The sequence below is a fragment of the Podarcis vaucheri genome (genome assembly GCF_965113315.1).
Source record: "Podarcis vaucheri genome assembly, chromosome: 1".
Taxonomy (NCBI): Eukaryota; Metazoa; Chordata; class Lepidosauria; order Squamata; family Lacertidae; genus Podarcis; species Podarcis vaucheri.
In genome coordinates, this window is record NC_138759.1 from 110403413 (window position 1) to 110427138 (window position 23726).

General features: G+C 42.7%; 1 protein-coding gene across 8 annotated transcripts in view; it reads left to right on the top strand.

Annotated features, from left to right (window-relative positions):
- SLC4A10 (solute carrier family 4 member 10) overlaps nucleotides 1–23726 on the top strand; it is a 160378-nt gene that overhangs the window by 116251 nt on the left and 20401 nt on the right. For all 8 annotated transcript variants that reach the window (XM_082197627.1, XM_082197631.1, XM_082197628.1 and 5 more), the window contains 8 exons: nucleotides 170–316; nucleotides 2047–2147; nucleotides 2975–3149; nucleotides 3349–3482; nucleotides 3956–4201; nucleotides 14758–14863; nucleotides 22510–22671; nucleotides 23489–23602. In XM_082197627.1, coding sequence (XP_082053753.1) covers nucleotides 170–316; nucleotides 2047–2147; nucleotides 2975–3149; nucleotides 3349–3482; nucleotides 3956–4201; nucleotides 14758–14863; nucleotides 22510–22671; nucleotides 23489–23602 — 1185 coding nt within the window. The remainder of the gene's footprint in view (nucleotides 1–169; nucleotides 317–2046; nucleotides 2148–2974; nucleotides 3150–3348; nucleotides 3483–3955; nucleotides 4202–14757; nucleotides 14864–22509; nucleotides 22672–23488; nucleotides 23603–23726) is intronic.

Consider the following 23726-nt stretch of genomic DNA (forward strand, 5'->3'; position numbering starts at 1 on the left):
AAACTTCAACAATAAGCAAAGAGTTCACTATGCTATAGCGTATTTTTTGTACATAGAGACTTTCAGGGAAGTAAGTTGCATGCTTTATGTAAGCAGCTGTGTGAATGTGTGGGATTTTATATGCCCTCCTTATAAGAAAAGTCTCATGTATTTTCTTGTGTCTCGACAGGTGTTTCATGATGTTGCCTACAAAGCTAAAGATCGTAATGATTTGGTTGCTGGGATTGATGAGTTTCTTGACCAGGTGACAGTTCTCCCTCCTGGAGAATGGGACCCAACGATTCGTATAGAGCCCCCCAAAAATGTTCCCTCTCAGGTTTGTGTACATTTCATGTTTTTGTTGTTGTTGTTGTTGTTTTAATGTGAAGGGACTGTTATGTACTGAGTTGAATAGGATCCAAAATGCAGCAGTCTGATTGGTCCTAGAACAATAGGATCCAAAATGCAGCAGTCTTATTGGTCCTAGAACAATGCAACAGTATGATTGGTCCACAGGAGCCACCCAATCCAGCTCCAGGCGGAAGTGAATCCACAACCTGATTGGCCTATAGGAGAATCCTGGAATTAGCCAATCAAGTGCAGCCCATTGTGTAAATAATGTTTATAAAGTAGATATTTTGGGGGAACATTCATTCCTCCTCACCACTATGAGCTGAATAAAGAGCATGAAATCCACTCTTGACTCCCGAGTATATTTCAGGGACTAAAGCAATAAACCATTCCAGTTTTGAAACGAGAACTGAAAACAGTATATCTCCATTGTCGCTTCTGCACACACCGCCACTATCTTAACATTCTTGAAATATTCCTCAAGATATTCAAAGGAAAAACCCTATCCTGTGCAAACAGGTGCTTAGGATTTTGGATTATATAGCTGATATAAAATCAACGAAGCACATTGTTAGCTCAGGGGCCACATTCTGTCATGGATAGATTTCTGGGGGCCATGCACCAATGTAGGGTAGTGCCTATTGGCAAAAAAATATGAGTGGAACAATGGCTGTGACTTAACTCTGTGCCGTAGGATACATTCCACCCATGCACAACTCAAAGGCTTCTCTCCCCCCCCCCCAACTCTTTCTCTGTCCCTCCTATTCAGGCAAATGAGTTATCCCAGTTCAAGGACACATTTGAAGCAGTAAAGAACACTTGAGGTGGGCTTGGTGAAAGGTAGTTTCTGGGGAGAGTCCTGAGGTCTGATAAGAAAGACCTTGGAGCTCCATTCAGCGTTCGGACTAGAGGTTACCCACCTGTGTTTTACTAACCATTTCTGTTTTTACAGAACAGGGCATCCATTATATTTATTTTTACTGGTGTTACCCTTTTTACCATACAGAGGCAAATGTTTTGAATCCACGCCCACCCCAGCACACATAGCACATATGCTTCCACCCCTTGTTTACAGAGCCCCGTCTTGTGGGGCGCGAACGAAACATTGAGCATAATGATATCACCTCAGGCATCTTCTTTAACCAAATGCTTCGGGAACAGACTTGGGAGAAAATGTGGGGTGGTGACAGCAATTGCATCTATGGTGGTAACATGTCATTGGGCCCTTAGTAGGCGAGTAGTTAAGGCATATTCTCTATCATGCTCAAGCTGTTCCCATACTTGGGCCTCATTGTGCTTTACCAACTCCCCAAACTGTGGTTCTCTCCTGAGCAGAGTAGGTGATAAGGTTTCAGAACTCATGGGAGGGAAGATTGCCATCTAGAATCCTCCTGCCAGTATTTCTAAGGAGCAGGCGCCAACACTAACTGGTGATTTCCATGTGGCAGGGCTCATGCTGAAGCCAGGAGGAATGTTCTTAATTGATTAGCAGGTTCAAGTTGCGTCTGTCAGATTGCTGCCGCCAGTTAGCACCTCTCTGTGATTTCCATCACTTGTGGAGGGAATAATTCAAAGGGAATGCCAGGAGTGTCACAGTGTGCTAGTTGACCTTAAGTAGTTTCCTTTGCCAATCTATGATTTGAAAAATGTAAAAACATACACACACACACACACACACACACACAAACCCAAATCACCTCTCTTTCTCTCCTGTAGGAGAAGCGTAAGATTCCAGGTGTGCCAAATGGAACTGCTGCTCATGGAGACATTGCACCAGTTGGAGGTCACTCAGGACCAGAACTGCAACGTACTGGAAGGTTAGTAATAATTCATTTTTTTAAAAAACTACAACAACAAACCAAATATTGTAATATATTTGTGGGGTTTTTTGTTTTTTAATAAGACGTGGTTGGCTTAATTGTTTTTTTTAAACGTTTTGAAGTTTATTTAAAGTTTTATAGTGTTTATGCCATATTTTCTTAACTAATAAGTGGGTTATAAATATTTTTAATATTTTTTTATTTAAAAAATCCAAGGTCACTTTGCTTCCTAGCAGTTGAGCTTCTCCTGCTTGATCAGAACATCTGTGAAGAAAATTCACCAAGCCTCTTACCCCAAAGTGGTAAGACTACACCTTGAGGCCTTTAATAAAAGGCTGTATTTTTACACAATTAAAAGAATCCCTGCAGAACTACTTAAAGTGCAGTCAGTTTCCCACCTCAGTCAAACACTTTGCATGTATTTTTACTTATTTATTTCATTTATACCCCACCTTTTTCTTCGGGGAGCAATACATAGTTCTCCATACAACAACCCAGGGAGGTAGGTTAGATTGAGTGACTGGCATCAGGTCACTCAGTGACCTTCAAGACGAGTGGTGATTTGAACCCTGGTCTCCTGCATGCTAGTCAAACGCTCTAACCACTATACCACACTAATAATGTTTCAGGGCATTAAGATACTTTAGAGAGGCATCGTATGCTTCGTATTTGACTTTTAAAGGTGAATGCAAAGAACACATTTTCACATTAGATTCGATAACAGTGATGAGTGTTTATCAGTTCAAAAATTCATGAGGAAGTTTGGGTTTAAAGACTTACTCTGCTTTTTCTTCTTCTTCTCTCCCCCCCCCCCAATTCTGTAGGATTTTTGGGGGCTTGGTTTTAGATGTCAAGAGGAAAGCGCCATTCTTTCTGAGCGACTTCACTGACGCGTTCAGCCTGCAGTGCTTAGCTTCGTTTCTCTTTCTCTACTGTGCTTGCATGTCTCCTGTTATCACGTTTGGTGGTTTACTGGGAGAAGCAACGGATGGTCGCATAGTATGTGTCATATTTTGATCTGAATCTTCACTATTTATTTACGATTGGCACTTTCAAAGCATCCCATGACTGAATTTTGTGTGTGTGCGTGTGCTTGGAATGTTCTATCTGATAAAAACGGCAACTATTGCAATCCATCGCCTCGATGCTGAAATAATAGGTCTAACTTTTCCATTTCTCCCTTCCCGCCCACCTGCAGAGTGCAATAGAATCTTTGTTTGGTGCATCGATGACCGGCATAGCCTATTCGCTCTTTGGTGGACAGCCTCTGACCATACTAGGGAGTACGGGCCCAGTTTTGGTGTTTGAAAAGATACTGTTCAAATTTTGCAAGTAAGTGATCCGTTTTTCTTCTTTTGAGAGTCTCCCTGTTTCCATGCTCTGTTGTGTTTGCCTTGTGAGGGGTTACTGAAGCTGAAGGACAACTCTAACTCTTAAAGAGTTAGGATGATGATGATGATGATTTATTAAAATTTTATACAAAAATGTCTCTGCAATCAGTTCCAGGTCAACTGAACTTTAAGGCAAGTTCGAGTAGTTTTTAAAGAGGGATAGTGAGCAGCAGAGCAGGTGTAAGTAGAAACTTGCATTTCCTAAACAGCAGAACCTCTCACAAGGCTTTTCTCTGCCTTAATAATGAAATATGCTTTAACTTATCACGTTGATAAATGATCATAAACAGCCATTGTCTTTGCTGTGCTTTCCAGCAAAGGCATTTTGGGGATTAATGTGTTTTCCCCGAGACACCAACAAACTTAATAGGTCTGGGTCTGTGCATTTGCAATCCTGTCTCCATGTGCTTCCAGGGAATATGGGCTGTCATACCTGTCTCTGAGAGCAAGCATTGGCTTGTGGACTGCAATTCTGTGTATCATCCTTGTTGCGACCGACGCCAGTTCGCTTGTGTGCTACATCACTCGGTTTACGGAAGAAGCTTTTGCGTCCCTTATCTGCATCATTTTCATTTACGAGGCCTTAGAGAAGCTCTTTCATCTCAGCGAGACATATCCAATCAACATGCATAACAGTTTGGAACAACTGACACATTACTCGTAAGTATGATTTCATCTGTTGTCCTGAAGAGATTTCCTTTGTTGCGGGGTGCTGTTCCCGTTGTGAGGAAGCCAAGGGGCTTCCCAATAGAAAGAGGGCATTCATGTTTACATAATTTTACTAGGGCTTGCATCCTTCTGTGAAGTTCTGACAGGAAGAACCCCACATTTTCCAAAAGAAAGCTTCATTTCAACAGCATGAGCACCATGGCAATGGCTCACACATGTTGGGTTTGAATAAATAATCTGAGCAGTTAGAATATTTGTTACTCCCCGCCTCTAGGCAGTAATAGGGTGGGATTCAATTAATGAGCCCTATCAGCAGAAGCCATATGCTTCTTCTTGCACAATGGGGCTTCCCCCCTCCATTATACCCCACCCCAAAATGTGCCTGGAAGGGTTGGGAGAACCTCTGGAATGGCATGGAAGGTGGAGGAGGAGGGTGGTATTGTTCCATCTGGAAAGCCAGAACACTTGGCCCTGACAGAATGATTGACTTAAACTCAACATGGAATTTCTCCCATAATATTTTTTTAAATTAATCCCGGCAAGCCAAAATTCCAATCCCATTTTCCAACACTGTTATCTAGAGGTGAGGCCCACATTGGCCATTGGTGATAGAGTGTAAGCTAGCCTTCATCAATTTGCTGCCCTCCAGGGTTTTTTTGAACTAGAAGTCCCATCAGTCCCAGCTCACTTTCTCTGGGACTTAGGAAGGTCATTTTGAATCCTGAGTTTGTTTTTGGTGGCATTGGCTACTCCTCCGAGTTTGGTGTCATCTGCAAATTTGATGAGCATTCCCTCAATTCTTTCACCCAAGTCATTTATAAAGATGTTGAACAACAACTGGTCCAGGACAGAACCTTGTGGCACCCCCTGCATTCCTTTTTTTCCAGAATGACAAGGAACATTTAGTGAGCACTGTTTATGTTTGGTCAGTCAGCCAGGTTACAGATTCACCTACACTTACCTGACTCAGCTCACATTTTAGCAGCTTCTTCACAAGCATAACATGAGGAACTTGATCAAAAGCCTTTAACTGCCACTGAAATCGTTGGAAGTCTCAAACAATTTGTCCATTGATTTCCATGTAACCTAAGTTCAACTAACTTAGTCTGGATCCAGTCCATAGCCAGGGTGGCCAGATTCAAAAGGTGACGAGGAGTCCTGCATCTCTTAATACTTGCGTCAAAAAGCAAACACAAGCCGTGCCTGCTGAAATTAAAAGTGCAGGACCCTTGCTCACTTTTGCATTGGACCACCCTGACCATAGTGCTAAAATGCTAAACCATAGCGCTAAATCTGTTTGCCCTGAGCTGCGTTGTAATTGACACTATGATGCCATTTTAGCTTCAGTGTGTAAAACTGCTAAGATGGATTGCTTTGAGTTCCCAGATCCTTTCTTGTCTCCCATTCCTGAGCAGTAGCAAGGTACGGCAGTGAGATCTATAACAGGAGATACATGGGAGCAGTTTCACGTGCCAAAGATATCCAGGGATAATTGCGGCTGTCATATGAGGCAACTTTTATTATATTTTTAAAAAATTGTCGCCTGAGAAGTGAAACTGACAAAAAACATGACTGCTCAGAGGGGTTGTTTTTTACCATTCAGTTCACGAGGCTGCTACTAGATGAAGCGAGCTGAGCTATCAAAAATAAGTTTTTGTGCATTATGTTATGTGAAAACCTAAGTATTCTCATGGGCAATGTCAAGATTCAGTCTGCCTGAGGCACATGATGCATCTCCTCAGCAATAGAGACAGCAGCCAGAGAAGCATTTTCAGGCTAGAAAGCCCCTCCAGATATGGTTTTTAATATGGCTGTTTTCAACTCACATGAACTCTTGGCTTAGGGAGAGTCAAATACGGAAATAGCAACAGAAAGACAAGGCCACTACCCTGTCCTGCCGCCACCCGCTCCCTGAATGAATAACAAGCCCAACAAACTGCCTGCATAAGAAGTTCTGAACAACTACCTGCAAATTATTGAAGACAAAGCATAGACTGAGAAGTTGCAGTGTCTTAACATCTACATGTAGATTGGGGTGCATGTCTTCCAAATGTTGCGGACTAAAAGTCCCATCATCCCTGACCTTTGGCCATTCTGGCTGGGGCTGATGGGAGTTTTAGTCTGAAATACCTAGTGAGCGGCCTCTTAGATGAGAGATCACAATGACCTGAGAGCTAAATTTATTGTTGATGCTATCAGCCTTAGCATCTGTTTGCTTGAATGTGACTATCTCTTTATACAAGACTGTTAAGCATTCAGAGTTATAATGATGGGGGGGGGTGACAAACACAAAGCCCTATATACACACTTCTACTTCTTAAATTGATTTTGGCTAAGCACACTAGGGTCTCAGTACCACTGAACACAGTGAGATGTACTTCGAAGTCAACGTGTGTAGGATCGCACAACAGACCTCACAGTTTCCCAGATATTATAATTAAGTTTCTTTGCAGCTATTCTTATTTATCATCCCTTCTTTTCCTTTGGATTCATTAGCTTTTCAGCCAGGCATAGAGTTTATATAAGCACCCAAATGAGAAATTCAGTCAATTCTCTCCATTATCAGGGCCCTAAGACTTGTCTACTACGCTCTCTCTTTCTCCTTTTCTTTCTCATACTGGTACTCATGCCATTCCATTCCATGACACTGATTGTCCTATGAAGCCCTAACATTTTTAATAATCTCTGTTGATCGTTCCCCTATACTTTTGCTTCAAGACTTTGTGTTGCTGCTTTGTTCATCGGGCTTTTAGAATATTTGGCAGTGGGAGGCCCTTTTAGAAGCTAATTCTACATTAGGGATCACTGTGTGTGTGTGTGTGTATATATATATATATATATATATATATATATATATATATATATTATGTGATATTCCTTCTGAGTTTTGTATGTAAGCATGACCCCTGTTCTTCAATGTCACCCTGATAAAAAATAAAACTGCCCTTTCTCCTCATTGACTTACATGAAACAGACAATCTGCAACAGTGATCTGAAGAGCCCCTTCACATTGTCATAACCCCTCCAGATATTCCTTTAGGTCAGAGCTCTCCTAAAGCAGGACTGTCACATTAGCTAATTAATGTCAGAACTTCATCACGCCCCCCTAGGGGGCAAATGCCTTTCAGATACTTTCCCCATATGTTGCAACACCACCTGACAACTTGCAGTTATAATTGCCTTAGATTATGTAACTTCTTCCTGTGTTGGGCTTGTGCACAAAATGGAGCAAATCTCTCTGGTCCCTGCTCCCCTTTTGCAGGCTATTTAGTAGGGCACAAGTACTCCAGAGGCTCTAGGCAAGGAGCTACCAGTGCCTTTGCACAATCTCACGATGATTTGGAAATCTGGGAAAGTGTGAAGTAAGGTAATGCCCTCCTCATGGTGTGACTGTATCCTGCCAGCTATCCGTAGGGGAAGTTTTGGAGCAGTAGCTGGCCATCTGATTCCATCCTAGTGTGCCCTTTATGGCCTTTATGTGCTCTGTATCTACTCAAAGTGTAGATACAGAAGAGCTTGATCATTACATTGTTGTTTAGTTGTGTCCGACTCTTCGTGACCCCATGGACCAGAGCATGCCAGCCACTCCTGTCTTCCACTGCCTCCCACAGTTTGGTGAAACTCATGCTGGTAGCTTCGAGAACACTGTCCAACCATCTCGTTCTCTGTCATCCCCTTCTTGTGCCCTCCATCTTTCCCAACATCAGGGTCTTTTCCAGGGAGTCTTCTCTTCTCATGAGGTGGCCAAAGTACTGGAGCCTCAACTTCAGGATCTGTCCTTCCAGTGAACACTCAGGGCTGATTTCCTTAAGAATGGAGAGGTTTGATCTTCTTGCAGTCCATGGGACTCTCAAGAGTCTCCTCCAGCACCATAATTCAAAAGCATCACTTCTTCGGCGATCAGCCTTCTTTATGGTCCAGCTCTCACTTCCATACATTACTATATCATTACATTACCTGAAGATAAATTGTGGTTAATATGTAAAGCCAATTAATGTCCTCTTTGGAAACTTTGCCCCAAAAGTTGAATAGAATTTGAAATGGTGGCCTTCTGGGCTTCTGATTAGGGGAGGAAACATTCAAATGGATTGCAAGATTCTTTTCTGTTCTGTTCCCCAAGATCTCTTGTTCTGCGTTAGGAAAAAATGAATTTGTACTTTTCGTCCCTCCAGTTATCCAAGGACGTGTGGGGAATAAGAACAAACATATGCCCATAATAATGCTTATTTCTGCTTAGTGTGCCTGGTTGTCATTGGAATCATAAAAAGGTTAATGGTGAACTATAAATAAGAAGGCAGATGTGATGTGAAGTGAAGGCTCTCAGCATGTTATTTAGCCATGCTGTGAACTGGCCTTCAAAACAGAAGTTTCAGACAAGGATACCAGCAAATCAAACGCTGGTTCAGGCCCATCATTCTTGCCCCTCCTCAGTTGCTTAGGCTTCCAGATGGGAAGAGCCAACAACCTGTCCCACCTGAAAGCAGCAAAGTGTCCTCTTGTTTTCAGATACCTGGATGCAGAGTGCTTTGCTAATTTTTGGAGATAAGGGAATGAGTGGGCAGGGAAAGGCAAGGGAGACAAGCTGAAACTCATGTTTGGTTTGTTTATATGCACATCTGCCAGTTTATCTGTGACTGTATTGGGAATATTTATGTTGGGGCAGTCAAATATTGGCATAATAATAATAATAATAATAATAATAATAATAATAATTTATACCCCACCCGCCCCGGCCAGAGCCGGGCTCAGGATGGCTAATACCAATATTATTGCAATAAAATATAATGGTGGGGGGGGGGAGGGACAAACAAAACAAAAAACAAAAACCAGTTTATTAAAATATGGGTTAAAATACAATTTAAAATGCAGCCTCATTTTAATAGTAGCCCAGAAATCAAAACCATAAGGGGAGGGAAACATAAGGGTCAGACTGAGTCCAAACCAAAGGCCAGGCGGAACAGCTCCGTCTTGCAGGCCCTATGGAAAGATGTCAAATCCCGCAGGGCCCTGGTCTTTTATGACAGAGCATTCCACCAAGTCGGGGCAGTTATGAAAAGGCCCTGGCCCTAGTTGAGACCAATCTAACCACCTTCCAGCTCGGGACCTCCAGAGTGTTGTTATTTGTGGACCTTAAGGTCCTCTGTGGGGCATACCAGGAGAGGCGGTCCCGTAGGTACGAGGGTCCTAGGCCTCATAGGGCTTTAAAGGTCAAGACCAGCACGTTAAACATGACCCTGTACTCCACCGGGAGCCAGTGCAGCTGGAAAAGCACTGGATGAATGTGATCCCACGGTAAGGACCCCATAAGGAGCCTTGCCACAGCATTCTGCACCCGCTGGAGTTTCTGGGACAACTACAAGGGCAGCCCTGCGTAGAGCGAGTTACAGGAGTCAAGCCTGGAGGTGACCGTCGCATGGATCACTGTGGCCAGATTGGCACGAGAAAGATAAGGGACCAACTGCTTGATATGGCGGAGATGGAAAAATGCCACCTTTGCTGTGGCTGCAACCTGCGCCTCCATGGAAATCAATCCTTTTTTAAAAAAATGCATGAAGTGTCATTCACTCTGAAATGAATTCCTGGGTGGTATGCGAAGAAATTTAACCTTAGAGAAACCCATAATAAAATAAGAGGACTAAAACCAATTGGTTTGAAAATATCCAAAATGCTTGGCAAATAAAAATGTTCCAATCTTGTACTAAAAAGAACACACTCTGGTACCCCTCCCTCAGGAAGGCATTTCACAATAGGCGTTCTACCACAAAGAATGTCTCTCCCTTATTTCTCGCCACACACGATGTATTTCTTAAGAGCCAACATGGAAAAGTTCAGTCTTTGCACCTAGGCAAGCTCTTGGAGTAGTAGAAGAACATACTGGGGTTTAGTGTCACAGTTCTTGTGCTGTGCTTTCAATGGGGAATATTGTTTTTAAGTGGCGCAATAGCAGTGCCAGCTAGATGCAACTAGTCTACATAAACATTTACTCTGCTTGACAACTAATTTTTTTAAAAAAAAGCCTTTTGGCCTACCTCAGTGTGATGATTTTTTTCCTTCCTGTCTTGTCCTTGTCTGTTAAATAGGTTTTTGTGGCAACCCCCTTTTTGCCTCCTCAATTCTTTGCTTCATTTGTTACTGTGACACAGTGGCGTAGCGTGGGGGTGCAGGGGGGGCCGGCCGCACCGGGCGCAACATCTGGGGGTTAGGGTTAGGGGGCGCAAATCCACGGGCTAGGGGGCGCAAATTACTTGCCTTGCCCCGGGTGCTGACAACCCACGCTACGCCACTGCTGTGACATAGTTCACACATCACATTAAACCATAGTTGAAATCAACTTTGGTTTCATGAGAACATGCAGTTTCCTGGTGCACGCTGCTGAAATGGTAGGCGCTTTCCTGCTGCAGTCCCAGGAAACAAACCATGGTCTTATTTGCCATGTCATCTGAACCTGGATTCATGGTTTGTTTCTCTCCTAACAAAACGTAAGTGGAAAACAAGGTTTGTTCTTGCATGGCCTCTGTGGCTTTTGAGGGGCCTGTGTTTGGGTGACGCAGCAAACCAGACCATGGCTTGTTGCCTTCAATGAGGCAACAGCAGAAGTGGGAGAGGAGCAAAACACCCAGAATTTCGTCAGTGTGCAGCAGCATGCTGCTTGTTCACATTAAAGCATAGCTTATTCTAACTATGGTTTATTGTAACTATGGTTTAACGTGGTGTTCAGTCCAGGCTATTAGTTTGGAGGAGACACTGAAACCCCATTAATAGGGTTAATAGCATAGCTGGAAACATACTAGGCTAAAATATTTAGTTTCCTTATAGGCCTTGAACCATGGGATATATTTCCTTGCCGAAACTGCATCTTCTGTCATTTGAGGTATAAATGCTGATGAGATCTAAAGCAGCAAATGAAAGTTAAATGTGCTGGCTCTTTACTCCATGGAAAGCAGGATTGTGAAATCATTTTAAATGCTGCCAGCTTTTTTGTGGTGAAAGTAAATGGTCTCTGCTCAATATTTCAAGTCCAGGTATTAGTTCACGACCTGCCCACTTTAAAAATAAACAAACACCCCCCCCCGCCTAACCTTTTTTTGTACTTTGTGAATGGTGAATCTGTGTTTTCTAACAACAACAAAGAAGAATTCTTTACCAGAAGCCTCTCAATTATTAACAGATTATGCTGAATAATTTTAAGCACTTCTGGCATAGTGATATGCATATTACAATCTGTCCATGACATGTATTTAAGAACTGGGAGCATAACATCCCACTCTCAGAGGTATTTAAGGTGCCAAGTTCATGTCATTCTGACATGTGTTCAGCCTGAATGACGTCAGTGGATTCAGTCAGCCAAACAATGCTGCTGCTGTTGCTCATCCAATATTTCAACCAGGTTTTTGTGGCAGCTAGGGCCATTGAAATGAATGGAACGTATGCTGTGTTCAGTGGATAGTGTCCACTGGTGCTCTTAACTGCCTTTCTTGAAAATTCCAAGCTTGGCATTGACCTCTTAGCCTTGCATTCATTGTACATTCATGTACAACCTAAGTTCAAACTTCTCTCTACATTTTCCATTACCCTTATATCACACTGATTGGATGTTGTCCAAGGTCAGCCCAGTGGCCTTTCTGGGGCCAGTCAGGACATACGCACCGAGTAAGCTTGTGGCAAGTTGGGTTTTGACATGCCACACGGAAATTACCCAGAAATCTGTGCACCGTCGTACTGTTGCCTAGCAATGTCTTTGACGCTCCGTTATTAAGAGTACATCACAGTCCTCCTTAGTTTGGCCTATGGACCAATTGCAGTCATATGCAAATACCCTAAGCGTAGGGTCCACACAAGCCCCTCATGAATTCATTGGATGTACGAGGGGCTAGCAAGAGGACACTAGCTGTCTGTGTCTCCTCTGTCAATCAGGATTCAGCATTGATGAGGAAAGGGGCTGCAATGCACATATAGCTCCTCTTCCCAGGTGGGAACCCTTGCCAGTCAGCGTTCTGCAAAGGTAGAGAAGCCCTGCATGCCCACAGTTGTATGAATATCAAACACACAGCCCCTGGGCAGTGTGGCCAGCCAAACACATCCGTCTGGAAGGAGCATGGGCAGAAGCCATATTCCACATTCTGTGTGTGTGTGTGTGTGTGTGTACATGTGTACACGTGTGTGTGTGAGAGAGAGAGACAGAACACCCAATTAACAGTTATGAGAAATGCAACAGTGGTTAATTAGAAAAATGAGATGTATCTTACCCTCAGACTTAACCTGAAAGATTACCATATACAGCTTGACCTTGTGTGTGGATGTGTGTCTTTGTGTGCCTATGGGTTTGTAATACTATGGCTCTTATGTCTTGTGACACTGTAACTCTCCAAGAGGTACCGTATTTTTCGCCCTATAGGACACACCTAGTTTTTTTGGGGGGGGTAATAAAGGGGGAAAACTTATTCCCCCCTCAGGTTTGCGCAGCCATCCCCAAGCTAGAAGAGGGAGACGGAGCGCTCCATCTCCCTCTTCTGCCTTCAGGGACAGGCTCCCTAGCCTCTGTGGGGCAGCGGCTTGCCCCGCTGTCCCCCGAGCTTGTGGGGCTGGTGATGGGGAGAAGCAAGCTTGCTTATCCCCCCCCCCCCCGCCGGCCTCCAGATCAGGTCCGGGAATAGCGGGGTGGCGGCGCTCCGCTTCCCCGCTATCCCCCGAGCTTGTGGGGCTGGCGATGGGGAGAAGCAAGCTTGCGTCTCTCCCCAGCCAGCCTCCAGAACAGTTCAAAAGCTTTCGAAGCCACTGTGGAGCAGGAAAATAATAAAATAATTGTATTGCTGTGCAACATGGCCTAAAGAAGTGGGATTTTAAAAAAAATAAAGCTGAGCTGAATATCTTCCTCCATGGGACCAATTCTTCCTCAAGAAAAGGGTGGGAGATATACAGAAATGTTTGAGGAGAATTGATCATTCCATTGGGAATTGGGGGTAGCCATATTTCCGTTCCCCAAAGTGCATCCCTGGGAATGATATTACGCTATTGCCTTGTTTCCACTGGGGCATCCCATTGTATATGCTTCGTATGATCTTTTTAAATGGTAAGTGTATTTATGTGTATGGTTATAAATGTGTTGCATGTGGCTTGGAGACCTTAGAGTAACAAGTGATTAACAAGTAGAATAAATAATAATGATAATAAAAGTAATGCTATTATTACCAGTCCTTTTTTCTGGGGGGATGCAGGGGGATGCATACCCCTAAACATTTTGTGAATCTAAGTTTGGCCTCATTGAGGGGCAGTATTTCAATATGAGTAGGAAAATGAGAGTACTCCTAAACATATTTTTTTTAGGAAAAAAGCACTGATTATTACTGTTACGGTTCTTCTTATTTGAAACGTTAATTACTTGCTACCCAAAGGCCTCCAAGCAACATAATAATAATAATAATAATAATAATAATAATAATAATAATAATAAAGAAAGGGAAACCACTAGGTTGCTCAGGCAATTCTACCTCCACATCAAGTGGCAACAAAACTTTTTTTTTTTAAAGGATTTAACAAAACCTGAGCCACCTTTTATGGAATGGTAAGCCACCCTCCACCCCAAATTATAGCAAAATGGTCAGCTCTCACCAAAAAATATTACAATATTCAGTGGGTATTTTTGAAGTGTAGTTTAGTTTTTAATATTTACTATACTATGTTCTTTATACATAGAATGGCATGGCTGCCTCTGGTGGAGGAATTAGAATACTGCTGAGCGGCGGCAATTGTCAGATATTGTTGTAGGCGGAACATTTGGTTTTTCTGTCTTTGGCGAAAGATTTCTTTATTGGGCTCACCCTGGTTGTACAGTTTCCATATTTCCCATTTATAGATCCAATTTCTGTGGTGTTCATTTTTCTTTTTAAGCCCCATACTTTCCTTTTAGCATTTGCCACATGTCCCTCAGATGTTGATAATGCACACTTTTTATCTACAGTTAAAAGGATCAGAGATTATTATTCTGGGAAAGAGCCTTTTCTGACTAACACCTGGCTACTGCCAGTCAGAGAAGAGGCTACTAGAGAGACAAAATAGACTGGACTAGAGAGCAAGTCTTGATGCCCATGCCCCAAAAGTGCATTTTGGATTTACTGTATTTGAGAGGGCTATCTTCACTTTCAGAGGCTGTGGAAGACCAAACCCCATAGATTTAACGTCCTCCTTCAGAGTGTGGCAGTAGTCAGCGAATGCCCATCAGCTTAACGTTGCTCAGACTCAGGACACTTTGCAATCTAAAAGTATGCATCAGTCTAGGGTTGCGAGGTCAAAACTCCGAGAGACGGCTCCTTATACGATCCATGGTATTTCATGGAAAGGAGATCCACCTGCTCAGGCATCATGGTGGTGTGGAGAGCTGTGCATGGTGTAATTCAGTGTTCAACTCTGAAAGGTACAGAGGCATTCCCAAGGACTGGGCTTCCTTCACATTTATCTTGTATGTTGTCGTCCCAGACTTCCGATGATGCAACTTGCCAGTTTTAAGATTATAAATGATCAGGTTTTTTTCCTTTCCCCCCCACTTTCAGATGCAGCTGTATGGAACCAGACGACCCCAGCAATAATACTTTGCTATACTGGCAGTCCAAAAACATGTCTTCGTCAGACATACCTTGGGGAAACCTAACTGTGTCAGTAAGTGTACCACTGAAAGACATCACAGATGAACTTTACTCTGACCGTAAAGGTGTGGTCTGTCGAATGTAGGTTGGCAGGGTGTCAGAGATGGGGGGGGGGGAATCAGGTGTTGTACCCCAGTCTTGCCACTTTTGTAATAACTGAAGATTATATGCAAAGGACAGTCAATGGCTTTATATAGCTATTACCTCTCGTACCGAGGCAGCATGCTTCTGAATACCAGTTGCTGAGGATCATGTATGGGACATGCCCTTCATGTAGACTTCCCTAGACATCTGGTTAACCACTGTGGAGATAGGATTCTAGACTGCATGAGCTTTTGGTCTGATCCAGCAGGGCTCCTCTTATGATGTGGGGGCCATCCATGTGATTGGAAAGTCTGCATGCTGTATGGGCCATCCATGCAGGGGTAGCGTACACAAACCCAGCCCACGCATGTGTTTGCAGTGTCATCTGCAAAGGTCTTAACAGTTAATGAAAATGTGTAGCAACTTCTCTGTCCATGAATTGCAATTACAAATATGGAATATTTAAGGAATATCTTAGAGGCTAAAAGTCATAAACCTTTCCATTTATTTAAACTTTTCAGTGGTGACTATTCCCTATTGTCATCGTTCAGTTTTTTGTTTTTTTAAAAAGCACCAATGCCAGTGTGCACTATTCTGAGAAACTTTGTGTAGCGACAGGGAGCATTACTAAGATTAAGCCCGCATTCATCAAATAGCAGCAGATTTGACCTAAATTCTACCAGATGGTAAATCTGAAGCTGCGATGTGAAAAAAGGGACATGTAAGCTCTATATTTCTCCCCAAATAACACTCCAGATGTTCATCTATAGCAAAAGAGTTAAAATGGAAGGTTTGCAAACATCCTTTCTGTACGTTCCTTTATTGTCAGATGTGTAGATTGTGACCTGGGTAACAGGAAGCGTGGTCTACTTATTCCCTAGCTCCCGGAGAATCTCCATGGCCTGCAATTAAGTTTTATATGGATATGGATAGCTCAGTTGGTTAAAGTGTGGTGCTGATAATGCCAAGGTTGCAGGTTCAATCCCTGTATGGGAAAGACGCATATTCATGCACTGCATGGGGGCTGGACTAGATGATCCACAGGGTCCCTTCCAACTCTGCAGTTCTATGATAGCAAGGGAACATGCCCAGGACTGCATAACAGTTAAGGCATTTTCTGTTAAATGATCCTGAGTAGGCATAGGAAGCTGCCTTCTCCTGAACTCAGTACTGTCTCATCTGACTGGCAGCTCAGTAATGGAGCACATACAGAAAGACCTGGCGAAGACTTCCATCTGAAAACCTAGTGGGTCACTAGCTGTAGTTTGATGCCCAGTGCAGTTTTTGATTGTTTAAGCTCCTGTTTGACATGCAGTCCACTTTTTACACGTTGCAGACCCTGGGTTTATTATTTTATCGAGTTTACTAATTATAGTCTTATTATTTACTACTATATAATTTGCCATTTAAAATTATACTTAACAGATGCTTGGTGGCATGCAATAGAATTTTAGGTTTGATCCCGGCCTGTCATTTCATAGTTAACTTGGCATACAACAGATTCCATTATTCGTTTTGCTGGATAACACCTAAGTTTTCCTAAGCTAGCATTCAAAGCAAGAATCTCATCAACCAGCAGGCACTGGGACATTCACGGGATATTGGCCTGTAGTCCATGGTGGGTTAGGGACTACCTTCTGCTCATCTTTGGTCTACGGCCTTTATCAGCTCTCCTTTGGTTCCAGGGTCTCAGGCCACTTGGAAAAGAGATTCTGTACCTTCCATGCTCTGAGGTGGCCCACGCTTGCTAGCATGGAAGAACCATGAGGAATGTTCAGTAAGAAAGGCCGCTTTATAGCCTGTACTAATGTAGCACCCCTTAACCTTGTGTTTCTTAAAAACGATCTTCAGGTTTTGCAAAGAGCTCTTAGGGCATGGGTAGGCAAACTAAGGCCCGGGGGCCGGATCTGGCCCACTCGCCTTCTAAATCCGGCCCGTGGATGGTCTGGGAATCAGTGTGTTTTTACATGAGTAGAATGTGTCCTTTTATTTAAAATGCATCTCTGGGTTATTTGTGGGGCATAGGAATTCATTCACCCCCCCATATAGTCTGGCCCCCCACAAGGTCTGAGGGACAGTGGACCGGCCCCCTGCTGAAAAAGTTTGCTGACCCCTGTCTTAGAACATGTCAGCTTTCCTTCCAATTCACTGTTTCCCCACTGCAAATAATGAATCTGTGGCTGAAGGGATAGAGGCTATTATATTTAAAGAATCCCTCACTGGCATCACTCATCCTGCTCAATGCTCGGGATCCCTTTGTGGTGACAACTACCTGTAACAGGGTTTCCCAATCTTGGGTCTCAAGCAATTTTTGGATGACAATCCTCCTCATCCCTGCCCACTGGTCCCACTAGCTTAGGGATGATGGGAGTTGTAGTCCAAAACAGCTGGAGACCCAAGTTTGGGAAACACTGATCTATATAAGTTTGGGAAACACTGTTCTATAACTCCAACACAGATACAGATGAAAGCATGGACCGGTTGCAGAGGCAGGAGCCAGTGTGGTGCAGTGGTTAAGAGCAGTAGACTCGTAATCTGGTGAACTGCGTTCACGTCTCCGCTCCTCCACATGCAGCTGCTGGTTGACCTTGGGCTAGTCACACTTCTCTGAAGTCTCTCAGCCCCACTCACCTCACAGAGTGTTTGTTGTGGGGGAGGAAGGGAAAGGAGAATGTTAGCCACTTTGAGACTCCTTCGGGTAGTGATAAAGTGGGATATCAAATCCAAACTCTTCTTCTTCTTCCATGGCCACAGGATACATCCAGCTCTGTTTGGCTGGTTCCTGCCCCATGAGTTCCCAACAGTGCTTGCTGGCGGTGGCGGCGTTGCACTTGTCAAGCAGACAATGACAAGTGCCACTTCTACACCACTGCGGAGCTTTGGGATTGGGTTGCTCATAATGGGGTTTATTTTCTGCTTAGGAATTGCATATCCAGAGACACTTGCGTTCATATGTTTGGAACACTTTCTTTTGCCCATGGAAGTTCCCATGAGGACTGTAACTTGCAAGTCAGTAGCAGATGGATCTGAGCTGCGGCAACTTGCCACACTTCCAAAAGTACCTCAGAGACCGCAAAAGCGGCTGTAGCTGAGATCCACGAAGTGCCGTCTCACACTCTGTCTTCTTCGCAGAAATGGGTGGCTCTTGTGAGCGTGAATAAGTCCCAGTGTTAATATGCAATTATTATTGTTCTCATTTGCAAGTGGGTCACATATTTTTCCATTCCCCGCCCCCCACCCCCAGTATCGGGGTTGGATTCCCAACTTTGCTATGTTATTACCTGGCTGCCTTTTCGCATATCTGAAGTTTAAATGCAAAATAATAAATGAATAATCCTTGCGATACTATAGATAATCTGAGATGTCAGGATTAGGGATGTGAGGAATCCCCGCAGGGAATTCTTGCTTGCCTCATTGAAATTCCTTGTGCTCTCCACACTTGCCTTGAAACTTCATTCTAGGCAAAATTCGGTGTCCACGAAAGTTCCACTCTTATCAGTTTCTTTGACTGTTTGGAGAGTTTAGTCTTTAGCTCCCAGATTCTCCACACCTACCGCACATATTGGCGTGACTTAACCTGCATTAATGTAACTTCAGATGAATGACAGCGAATAAAGGGAGGGTTCTGCTGAGAAATTTTCTGTTGATTTCCCTTGAGGTTCCCCAGAAATGTCACCTTAGCAAAAAAAAACAAACCAAAAAACAAACACCCAACACCTTAGAATTTCACATTATGCAAAATTCAGTAACAAATCTAGCTAGGATATAAATAGCCTATTTTGTGTTAGGAATGCTTAAAAAATGGGAATCTTGTAACATGATATACAAAGGAAACATAATCACCATACTGTTAGTAGAAAATAGAACGTATCTTCCATTGAAGATAACATGTTTTGCTTTGTTTTCTTCTATTAATAATAATGATAATGATATAATGATAATGTAAAATATATACAAAAATAACATACATTGAACTAATATAGCAGCAGCAAAACATTCCAGCCCAGAACAGAAAGCTGCAACATGGAAACAACTTTAAAACCCAAGCTGTCACCCATGTTGTAAAATAGCTCAAAATACATATTGTTTGCATTAGGACAATGCTGTTCCTTTTATGGAAGTGGGGGGTTATTTTTTCAGAGTTTATAAAGCCCTGCTAGCTTTTTCTAATTTATTTAGGCTAGAATCAAGATGCTGTTGATTATATATATATATGCAATAGAACCTGGGAAATATGTATTTTTTCCTGCTAAAATAAAGCTTTAAAAATCAACACCAATTAGAGATGTTTTATTATTTTTGTTTAAAACGTTCCCTTTTGCATTTGTCGATCTAATTCATTATGGCCTATGCCAAGTGCAGTTCTCTGTGTTTTTGGATGGAAATCTCACCCAGCCCTTTCTCAGCATGGTGGGGGTTGAAGCAGAGACCTCTTAAATGCATAGCATGTACACTACCACTGAACTATGGCCTTTCCCCTAATACTTTTAGGCCCCAGTTCTTACCTGGGATTAAGTCACACTAAATGCAATGAGTCTTGCTTCTGAATAAACCTGTATAGGATTGCACTGTTAGCTAACCATCAAATGAGGTATCAATGGCATTTAAATGCATTGCTACGCTAGCAAATTTCAATATGAATTTCTTTTTTATATATATAATGTGGGAATTTGCAGTCTGTTAAATGAAACTGACTGTTGGTTATAAAAAGAAAATTTTGTCTTTACTACTTTCTTCTTCACTCATTATTTGGAGCAATGCTGGAGCCAAAACAGCTTCCCAAAGAAATGTTAAAAAATAATAATAAATACCGTTCTTGTTTTATATGTAAAAAAAATCATATCTCACCTCCTCAAAAAAGGATCGCAGAGCAAGTCACATGTAAAATTGTATGAAGCTGTCATAAAAAACATCTAAAATTCAAGTTCTAGCTTTGTGTATATATCTTCCCTCAACAAAAGGCCAGCCTGGTGGAAAAAGTCCTGAAAGCTAGCCATTGTTGGCAGCTGCCCACCTCAGAGGGAAGATTATTCCACAACTGGTGCTACCACCAAGAATTTCCAGTAACCCAGGCTTTATTTAGCAGGGGTACAACGAAAAGGGCCTTCCCTGCAGACCTCGTGTCAAATTGTGTCCCTCAGCCTCAGACCAATGGATAAAAAATTGCCCCCAAGCTTTCGTTGGTCAGTATAACTATTATATTGATTAAAACTTGCAGTTGCAGTTTTAAATATGGGCTTGTTTTTCCCCTCTCATTGGGAAAACAACAGGCTTACAAGAGAAGCTCCTGAAAAGCTTTTGTAATCATAACAGATTTGGCGTGCTCTAACCTCTAAAGCCCAAGACTGACAGAAAAAAATTTGAGGTTGAAACATACAAAAACAAAGCCCTCCAGATGGTTTGTTTGTCATTGACTAGTCAACCGCTTGGTGTTAAGGTTCACATTTATTCACTCACACTGGCCCAATCTAGTACGTATTCATTTATTCGTGTGCCCTCAGAGCATGGAATGAAAATCCTTACATGAATGTTTTGTGGCAGGGAATCCCATGCATTCCACTTGCATGTGTGGAAAGGGACCCAAATTAGAGGTGCTCATGGAGCCTGCTAAAGAGGAGAAATGTCTTCACCAACTTGCCAACCATCAGTTCAGCCAGAGGAAGAGAAGGAGAACCTCAGGGCAGAGACACCCAGGCAGGGAATGGAAAATTCTTTCACCCCGAGGTCCACGTTCCCTTCGGAACAGACTTCCGAGGCCATGTGGAATGCAATCAGTGCTATTTTTCTAGAAAAAGAGGTGCTGGAACTCAGCCTGAACGCCTCCCTTGTTCTCTCATGATGGCAATAGTGCCCACCTGAGAGGTGCCAGAATTCAGTTCCAGCAAGTTCTGTCTGGGGGAAAAAAGCCCGAAGCACAATTCATAGCTCTTTGGACCCATGCCCCCAAATTTTGCTTTTTCTGGGTGCCAAATTTGATCATAAGCAGCTCCCTCTGCAATCAATGTTGTTTCAGCCTGAATGCAAACAATTTTGTGGAGTCTATTGCCACCTTGTGGCAAAAGGGAACTGTTTCTTCACATTATAGAAGGAATAGTTTGAATCCTCTGAGCTGATGTTTTACATAACATCAGATTTGGGCAATGATCGCCAAACTCTTATTTACTCAGCACTAATTTAGATAGTGGTTTCAGGATTTTATCTGTGAATTGCACCCAACTATTCCTGCATGAAGTAGGCACGTTATTCATATAAACCTTCATTTTTAACTAATTTCCTCTAAAATGCTCAATTAGTTGCAGCTGAACAGGGGGGGAAAACCACTATATTGAAATGTAATTCAATAACATAATGAGAGAAAGAACAGAACCAGTCAAAAAGGCTGTGTTATTGTAAGCATTGGGGGTTGGGGCAGGAGACAATAAAAGTGAGGTGTGTATTTTGTCTACAAAAGCGCCCCAAAAATATATTTATGGAAAATGTCCAGATGTATGGCAGCCATAGCAGTTGTGATTGGGGGCCCTGTGTGATATGCACTGGAAAAACACCACAGAACTATTGCTATCTGTATTTGAGGTTGTCTTTAGTGAACACTTGCTGAAGCTTTGAGGTTTCTGATATCTACATATGCTAAACCATAGCTTAGTAGCCAAGAAAGACTCCATGCATCTTGAGCATCTGAAGCAGGCCAATGAATGTGATGGTTTGAGATTATGGTGTGAAAGTCTTGAGTGCACATACCATGCATGTTCCAGCCTCTATAAGTAACACTGTATTTCACGTCAAATAATTTACTAATATAGACAGGTCCTGTTATTACTGATTTTGATTACCTTTGGCTTAGCTTCTGTGAATCAGAGGTGCTTTTAATTTTAATGTAAATGCTAGCTTTATCCGTTTTTCAGCACTTCCAGACACGAAGAATGGAACGGCACAGTGATTCCTGTGAAATGTTGGGACACTATGTAACAGCAAACTTTGGTATTCTGTCAGATATTTGCTCAGCAGAGCGGTTTAACCATTCCTGGATATCTGAGGAGTGTTCTCTAGCATGATGCATATGTTTTCAAACATGCACAAATTAACCCATTTTGCTTAGACATTTTTGCAGCTGACGGCAATAGTGCAAATGCTATTCCCTACTGTGGACCATTTTTTAAAAGGCATACAAAGATGGAAGTCACATTTCTTCGTGGTAAAGCTACCTCTGTAGATTATGCTGTGTTCCGCTATTCTTAGGTGCGCAACTTAAACATCTTCCGCATATTCCTTGCAGGGTGACCAATGTGTTGCCCACCAGATGTTGTTGACTGCAGCTCCCATCAGCCCAGCTAGCATGGCCAGTGGCCAGGAATGATGGGAGTTGTACTCCAACAATATTTGGGCGGTACCACGTTTGCCTATTCCTTCCTTAAAAAGGTAACGTATGACGTTGCCTTAGGTGTCAGGATTTGGACAGATAAATTGAACGCCTTTCAGGTCAGTAGTAATAATGGAATGTGCAGACCAGTCTTTTGTTTCTCTGTGAATAGGATCTGTTGCAAGGATATAAAAATGTGCTTTTGCTTTCCATGTTAGGAATGTAAGGACTGGCAAGGGGCATTTGTAGGACACGCCTGTGGACACCATGGTCCTTACGTCCCAGATGTTCTCTTCTGGTCAGTCATCTTATTCTTTTCTACAGTGACACTGTCATCCACACTTAAGCAGTTCAAAACCAGTCGATACTTCCCGACCAAGGTAACTTGAATATTATTATTTTTTAATTGTTTTGCAAATGCAGGATACAAGTCCACCTCAACAGAAATAAAAAACTGAACTCGCCAGCAGCACCGAGATTGCACTGATATACTGTGTCGTAGCATTCCCCCCCCCAAAAAAAAGAACTTTAATACTTGCAATGTAGGAGGGAGGAAATGCAGAAGGTTTTATTCTTGCCACCTCGTTTAGATTGAAACAGGGAGCAGTTTGCAGCAGAATACATCAAGCACAATAGACTCAGTTTGGTTAGAAATGTAAATGTGTATGACAGACCATGATTGTCAGAGGAGAAATCTACTCCAAATTAACAGGTTGGCTTTAGGCGTTTTTTGGCCCCTGGAGCCAAATGTCAAAATGTCAGGCCCTTCTGTGGGCCTGCGCTGATTTTTTTTAAAAAATGGCGGACAGAGACAGGAGAAAGCTTCCTGTTTCTTCCTTAGAAGACAGTCTCTGTAAATTATGTGGTGTGCTGTTATCAATCAGCAGCACCTGGCTGAGCTTTGATACTGATTTCTCAGCCAGGGTTTCTCTCCAGAAAGAACTAGCATTGTCCTAAAGAATACAGGTCTTTGATTAATTTTAGCATAGCAGCTGGGAACACCACAGAGTGATGCAGTTCGCCCAGATGGAATGACTCGGTTGCAAGAAACTGGGCGCACAGATTTGGCCTGTGCGCCAAATTTTATTGTGCTCATAAAGGGATGTGCGTGCAAATCTTCTACCCCCAGTGTATATGTGTGTGTCTGTATTAAAAATGTCTCTCTGCTGTCACTGACCATTGGCTCAATGTTTCCAGGTGCGGTCTGTAGTGAGTGACTTTGCCGTCTTTCTCACCATCCTGTCCATGGTTTTAATCGACTATGCCCTTGGGATCCCATCACCAAAGCTCCAAGTTCCCAATGCTTTCAAGGTAATTCCTGACACCGGTCTTACCTGGCTTGGTGTGAAAAGTGAAATTTGCCACAACAAATATGTTTACAAACCAGCTGTTGTTTCTTTCTGAATGGATCAAAATAATAACACAAAAGTGGAGG